The following is a 7,496-nucleotide window of genomic DNA, read 5'->3' as shown; positions in this document are numbered from 1 at the left end:
CCCTTTCACATTGTGTCCACTAGGTCCCGAGGTAAAATTTAGATGATGTTTCAGCGCCCTACGACGACCAGGGACTACGGACAGCGCACACTGTGTCCTACTCTGTGCCAGCTACTGACTGGTGTTGGACAAGTGCCCGAATACAAAATTTTTGCCCTCAAGTAGCTTAGCTTAGAGAGGAAAACAGATCTGTAAATACAAAACTACAACCTAAAGCAGGTCATACAGGATACTATAGCAAAATAAAGATGTACCCGCTTTCATAACCTCCCCTATGCCCAGTTTTTCTAAGCTATTTCCCATTTACGCGCCGCCGCAAATCACCGCCTCCAGCTCCGAAGTCCAAGACCAGCGGGGGGCGGGGGCGGAGCCGCGGCCGGGAGGGGGAGGGCGCGCGCTCCGCCCGGACTCCATTGGCTTTCCGGCCGGAAGCAGCAGAGATGCCCGGCTGCGCCTGCGCGCTTCACACACGTGCTGCCAGAACGCCCCCTTCGCCGGTTGGGCAGGGTCGGCGTCATGCTGCGAATTTCTACCTTGCGGCTGCTAGGACGCGCGCTGGTCAGTAGGTTGTCGCTCCTGGACGTCTTCAGCTCGCGCTTCTACAGTTCGGACCTTCTCGGTGCCCGCGACTGTGCCCACGATGCGCGCGCCTACTTCACGACACCCATTTTCTATGTGAACGCGGCCCCGCATATTGGACATCTGTACTCGGCGCTCCTAGCAGACGCTCTGTGCCGCCAACGTCGCCTCCTAGTTCCCACTGCCGCTGCCACGCGATTCTCCACCGGTACTGACGAGCACGGCCTGAAGATTCAGCAGGCAGCCACCGCTGCAGGCCTGGCTCCGACTGAGCTGTGCGACCGAGTCTCGGCCCAGTTCCAGCAGCTTTTCCGGGATGCTGATATCTCCTCCACCGACTTCATCCGCACCACCGAGGCCCGGCACCGGAGGGCGGTGCAACACTTCTGGGGAGTGCTGGAGGCTCGGGGTCTGCTCTACAAGGGGCTCTATGAAGGTTGGTACTGTGCCAACGACGAGTGCTTCTTGCCTGAGACCAAGGTCAGCCGGCAGCCAGGCCCGTCAGGGGATTCGTGTCCTGTATCTCTCGAAAGCGGGCATCCCGTGTCCTGGACCAAGGAAGAAAATTACATTTTCAGGCTTTCCCACTTCCGGAAGCCGCTCCAGCGGTGGCTGCGGGACAACCCTCAGGTGATTACCCCTGAGCCATTCCATCACACAGTCCTTCAGTGGCTGGAGGAGGAGCTGCCAGATCTGTCAGTCTCTCGCAGGAGTAGCCACTTGCACTGGGGCATTCCGGTGCCCGGGGACGATTCGCAGACCATCTATGTGTGGTTGGATGCCTTGGTCAACTATCTTACTGTAATTGGCTACCCAAATGTTGAGTTCAAGTCATGGTGGCCGACCACCTCTCATATCATAGGCAAGGACATTCTCAAATTCCATGCTATCTATTGGCCTGCCCTCCTCTTAGGGGCCGGCATGAGTCCACCACACCGCATCTATGTCCACTCCCACTGGACAGTCTGTGGCCAAAAGATGTCTAAGAGCTTGGGCAACGTGGTGGATCCCAAAACTTGCCTTGACCGCTACACTGTGGATGGCTTCCGCTACTTTCTCCTTCGTCAGGGTGTCCCCAACTGGGACTGTGATTACTATGATGAAAAGGTCGTTAAGTTGCTAGACTCGGAGCTGGCAGATGCTTTGGGCGGTCTCTTGAACCGATGCACTGCCAGTAAAATAAATCCTTCAGGGACCTATCCGGCCTTCTGTACTACCTGCTTTCCCAGTGAGCCAGGGTTGGCGGGGCCATCAGTTCGTGCTCTGGCAGAGGACTATGCTCTGGTGAATGCAGTGGCCACTTTGCCCAAGCAGGTAGCAGACCACTATGCCAACTTTCAGATCTATAAGGCTCTGGAGGCAGTGTCCAGCTGTGTCCGGCAAACTAATGGCTTTGTGCAAAGGCATGCACCATGGAAGTTGAACTGGGAGAGCCCAGTGGATGCTCCCTGGCTGGGTACTGTGCTTCATGTGGCCTTGGAATGTTTGCGAATCTTTGGAACTTTGCTTCAGCCTGTCACCCCAAGCCTAGCTGACAAGCTGCTGTCCAGGTTGGGGGTCTCTGCTACAGAGAGAGGCCTGGGAGAACTCTATTTCTTGCCTCGATTCTATGGTCATCCTTGCCCTTTTGAAGGGAGGAGGCTAGGACCTGAGACTGGGCTCTTGTTTCCACGACTGGACCAGTCCAGGTCCTGGATGGTGAAGGCCCATAGGACCTAAAAACTCAGTTCTTAGTGGTTTATGGCTTGTGGTAAAAAAGCAAATCTGTTATTTTCTTATTTTGCATTTTCAGGAAAGTTATATTAATGTTTTCTAAAGTGTTGCATCACATGAGCACATAAGCAGTGTCCCTTTGAGAAGAGTTTTACAACCTTTCAGGTGGCCACCCCTACCTCTTCAGTTCTCTGTGCCCATTAACCACTGTCCTTTGCACACCTGTGTCCCTAAGACGTCTCTAGGGGAAAGACGGGTAACAGGCAACTTTGCTGATACTATTCCTTCTTATTGTGCCTCCTTCCCAACCACAGTTAGGTTATTTGCCAGACTACCTCTGATGGCTTGTTTTCCATTGGCCTGTCATCTGCTGGGCAAATTAGAATGGGGGATTGGAGGCCCCTTACCTCAACTTTTGGGTCTACTTTGTTACATATGTTGATTCTCCTTTTGAAAAGAGATTCTCATATTAAATCTTTAAAAATCAGTGTCCTAGACTAGATTTTTGACCGTGTTTTATTTTGTTTTTACAACCATGACTTCCTATACTTTGTCTAAGTCCGAGTTGTGCATTGTAATATTACACTCCAACCAGTAGATGGCTCTAGTCTCACATATTAACATTGAGGTTTTAGAATTTTTAGAACATAATTGTTTTCTGCTCATTTTGCAGAATTTAAAGAAAATTTTTATTGCTTTTCTCAAAATGAGGGATAACTGCAACCATTGCTGTTTTACATAAAGCAATGAAAAAAAGACCAGGGTCCTTAGTTCATTTCAGACTACTGAAACAGGGCATTTATTCTAAATGTTTAAAAAGCTAATAAGTAAATGTATCAAGTGTGTTTGAACTATCTAAGTTATGAAGCTCTTGGTATGTTAAAATTTAAAACATTAGTAACAGTAGATTTAGAGGTATGATTAAAAAATTAAATTGTTCAAAAGGGCAGTGTTTTCTTTATATTTCTTAATTTTGTTATTCACTTACATAATTCACACAATTTCTTTTGGTCAGTCTGGATCTACAATACAGAAATCATAAAACAGTTATAAATGTTAGTACATTTACTTTTCAGTAAGTTTTATTATTTCTTTTGCTCTTTTAACCTAAATCATGAAAGTTTAAAATTTGTAAGTACCTTATTCAGATATGTACTGTTGCATCTGTTGAAGGTGAATGTGAAGGGCCGAAATGACTGATGCTCCAAGAACTCTCAAACTGGATTTAGGGATCTCTTCAAGGCTCCATAGGGGAACACCACAGAGAAGATGTTAAGGTATCAATTTATACAATGATTACAACACAGCCAACGTTATATATCTCAGGTGATTGATTGCATGGCTAAGCCAAAGTTTAAATGAGAATTTGCCTTGAAATACCCATTCTGAGCATGGTAGCAAGCAGAGAGGCTTCACTAAATTATTATGCTGCTAGTTCCCCCCAAGCTTATTCTATGTGCTACTGTTCCTGTTTCTGTTGAGAGATTTCAGTTTGCTTGGAAACATTGCTTAAAAAAGAATGATTCAAGGCATTCTAAAGGTGGAAGGACTGTTTCTACAGATGTTCCTTCAGATACTTCTTATACTTTATAATGGAATCTTGGGCTTTCGCTGGGGTCATTATGGCAGATTACTGGGCCCAGAATGGAGTATAGTATTTCCTAGGGCTGGAAAGAGTAGCATAGTGAAAGACACGGGATGTATTTACATGGAGGAAGGAAAGAAGACTTGGGAAACCAGTGCAGTGATAACCTCTGCCTCTGAAGTCTTATAGTTCCTGTCATGAGTGGAGAGATGGTGTCTTCCACTTGACTGAGCTTTCCTATGGCCTAGTGCTGGTCAGTACATGGGGCCTTGGCTTGCTGGGTGTTAATGGAGTTCCTTTTGTGCCATCTGTAATTTGGGTAGGCATTTAAATAGCTACCAGAATATTTGTGGTACTGAACAGCACAAGCAAATAGGGGATTCAAAGAGGAGAGGGCATAATTATTACAGAAGACAAGATATTTTGAGTGAAGAGGTGTGGTAAGTTGGATCTGACCTATTCTGTGGTAATATGGAAGATGGACCAGTTTAATTCTCTGTAGGAGGTAAAGCAAATATCCTTTGGGTACTTGATGTATTCAGTTTGATCCAGCACTTTAAGAATGTCAAGTGGTGGATAGGTGAAACTTAAAACTGGAGGCCATGCACTTCCAAGAGAGGGTATCCTATTGGTTTTTGAGAAAAGGTGATAAACTTGTAGGCATCTAAGAATCCCCTGCTTCAGAACTGTTAATCCTGCATCTGATATCTTTGGATCCCTTGACCCAAAAGGAGGTTTCTCCCAAATATTACCCTTGAGGCTCTCAAATTTTCATTGTAGGTTATTCTTGGAGGCAGTGTTGTAGGAGGTTATGATAGACCACTGATCAGGTGTTTACAGGATGTCACATTATAGTAATAACAAGCTGTCAACTCAGTAGACTACAATCCTATCTATGAAGTCATGGAAGAAGTTGTGGGCAATGTATATGAGGTCTGTCCAGAAAAAGTCCAGTTGTTGTTAATATAACGAGAATGGTTTGTGCAACATAGATGTAACCTGGCAGCCAAGGAGAGTGGACTGGAATAGACATGTGTGAACAATGACGACTTCACTGTACTAGTCAGCACAGTTGGTAGATGCTGCTGAGTGAGCATGTGTACTGTGTGGCTGTCACATTCAAAATGACTGAGGGAATGGAGCAATGAATCTGCATCAAATTTTGCATTATGCTTGAACATTCCTCCATGGAAATGATTGGATGACTCAAGAGGCCACAGCTATGGGCAGCTGGTGACTGGCAGCTTTATCACGACAACGTGCCAGCTCATGCATCCTGTCTCATGCAGAGATTTTTTTCAAAATATCCAATCGCCCAGGTGGCCCTCTGTATAGCCGAGATTTGGCACCCTGCAACTTCTGGCTTTTCCCAAAACTAAAATCACCTTTGAAAGGGAAGAGATTTCAGACTGTGGATGAGATTCAGGGGTGGCTAATGGCAATTGGGAAAACTGTGAGGTCCCAAGGTTCATACTTTGAAGAGGACTGAGGTGTCATTGTCTTAGGTACAATGTTTCTTGTAGCTTGTATTTTCTTCATTAAATGTCTATTTTTCATATTACATGGCTGGATACCTTCTGGACAGACGTTGTATGTTAATTGGACCATTCTATATTAGAGGGCTGTTCCACAAGTGAACTCAGATTAGGCATCTTGAAAGTCAAAAGACCTGTGGCTGTGTGGAGGTCAAGGATAGGCAGGAACAAGAAATTGACAGTCTCTGATTTCATGGAAATCTCCGTTTTTCTGGAAGTAGCCTTTATCATTTTCCTTTCTCTATCTCTTTTTAAAAATATCTTCAACCAGGGACATGCTTATTGATTTTAAAGGGAGAGAAACGTTGATTGGTTGCCTCGTGTACAAGCCCTGACCTGGGACTGAACGCACAACCTAGGTATGTACCCTGACTGGGAATCAAACGCATGACCTTTTGGTTTATGGGACAATACTCCAACCAACTGAGCCACACCAGCCAGGGCCTCATCATTTTTATTAAGGAGTTGTGTGACCATAGGGGCTGAGAAGAGCCTGATAAATTGTCTATTATAAAGTTGATGCTAAAGTACTCAAGAAGGCCTAGGATGAAACATGGACTCTGATTTTTTGTGTGTGTGTGTGTCCGTGTTTTTTTGGCAGTTGTACCTGTGATTGGGACATAGGTCCTTAGATTTGGGAAGTTCTAAAACTGAAATAAAGCCAGTAGATGATCAAGTTGTGGAACTCCACCTAGAATGACTTACAATGTAACCTGGGCTGCATGTGGTAGTACCAAGCATTCAAGATTCCTCCTCGGGCATTACGGTAGGGATAGTTTCCTGGAACTGTGCCCAACCCCTAGTAAATACAGTTGTAGTGTTGGCCTACATTAGTATAACCTTGAGTTACGGGGGAGACCATGCCTCTTGACTAAGATCTGATCCATAAAGCTGCTTATGATAACCTTTAATTGCCTCCTGGAGGCATTGTCTCCACAGTTCTACCAGATACAGGACAACTATTGTTGGTGAGGTCTGGGGTGCTGTAAATCTTGGTGTGTCACTGCCCTTTTTCCAGAGTGAATAGTATCAGTGGACCTCAAAGGGTGTGGATATACACCCATAGATATACAGCCATGTATCTATTTTTGAAGCAAAGGGTTACTAGTTCATAGAGCTTGGGGGGAGCTAGGGTTCAGGTTAGGGGGATCAGTTCTAGAAAGTTTTGAGTCCCCTGCAAAACGAAGATGGCATTAAATGTCATTTCAGCACAACACAGCTAGCCTTGCCCCTTGTACAGAAACTTCGGATAGGATTGATTCATTTTTATCAATAGTAACACCAAATTTGGAGGTTAATATTGCTTGAAGGGCCAGAACAGTAACAACCAAGTTAATTAAAGTTAATTAGTAAGGATTTTAACTTGTAAGAAGAGTGTCTTATTCTTTTCTGAGGCAAAGGATAGAAGCTCAGCCTAAGGTGCTTTCCTCTTTATACCACTAACCCATTTGGAGGTGAAACTGGCTCTTCCTTCGCATTTAGGTAGTCCTGGATTACCCAGTACAGATCCTCTGAATTAAGGAAACCATCTAATGGAAATCTTTGACCATATTTAAAATACCTGCTTAAGATTATATCCCATCAATCAGTTTCTACTTATATTTTCATGATGAGGAGGGAATTGGGAAGAGCTGATCTCCACAAAAATCTTCCAGTGCCTTAACAATTAGAAATGATACACTCTCTACTGTGTCTCTGGAGGTTCAGCCATACTTGAATCTTCACCAAGGCAAGGCTACAGTATAGAAGTTTCATCCTTGGCTATGAGCTGAATTTAACTCCCATTGGTTATTGACACGGTTGAAGTCACCATGGATTTTAAAGTCCACAAAACCTCCTCACTTAAGAACAAGATGAGATATCAGAATATTTCAGGAAACAAAGTGTGCCATCTGCAAGAATAAAATTACAGGTCTAAGGAAAGATGGGACCTGCCTTCAAGTCATTAAGAATTCTGGAATGAAATGTCTGCAGAAGGCCTGGAAGAGTCATTGAGTACACTGGAGGGACAGCTCTAGGAAAAACTGTGGAAGTGGATGATGCCACCTTTCTTAGTGCATAGTGTGGTGAAAACATTACTAACC

General features: G+C 44.9%; 1 protein-coding gene across 1 annotated transcript; it reads left to right on the top strand.

Moving 5' to 3' along the window:
• Nucleotides 1–444: 444 nt before the first annotated feature.
• MARS2 (methionyl-tRNA synthetase 2, mitochondrial) lies at nucleotides 445–3,231 on the top strand. Its single transcript, XM_028509201.2, has one exon. The coding sequence runs from the start codon at nucleotides 517–519 to the stop codon at nucleotides 2,296–2,298; it is 1,782 nt and encodes a 593-aa protein (XP_028365002.1). The 5' UTR covers nucleotides 445–516; the 3' UTR covers nucleotides 2,299–3,231.
• The last annotated feature ends 4,265 nt before the right edge of the window (nucleotides 3,232–7,496 follow it).

Source organism: Phyllostomus discolor, chromosome 4 (assembly GCF_004126475.2).
Source record: "Phyllostomus discolor isolate MPI-MPIP mPhyDis1 chromosome 4, mPhyDis1.pri.v3, whole genome shotgun sequence".
NCBI classification, from domain to species: Eukaryota; Metazoa; Chordata; class Mammalia; order Chiroptera; family Phyllostomidae; genus Phyllostomus; species Phyllostomus discolor.
The sequence above is the reverse complement of the archived record's forward strand: the minus strand, read 5'-3'. Positions and strand labels throughout refer to the sequence as shown.

Coding starts and splice junctions, on each gene's coding strand:
- MARS2 (XM_028509201.2), top strand. CDS start 517: ATGCTGCGAATTTCTACCTTGCGGCTGCTAGGACGCGCGCTGGTCAGT.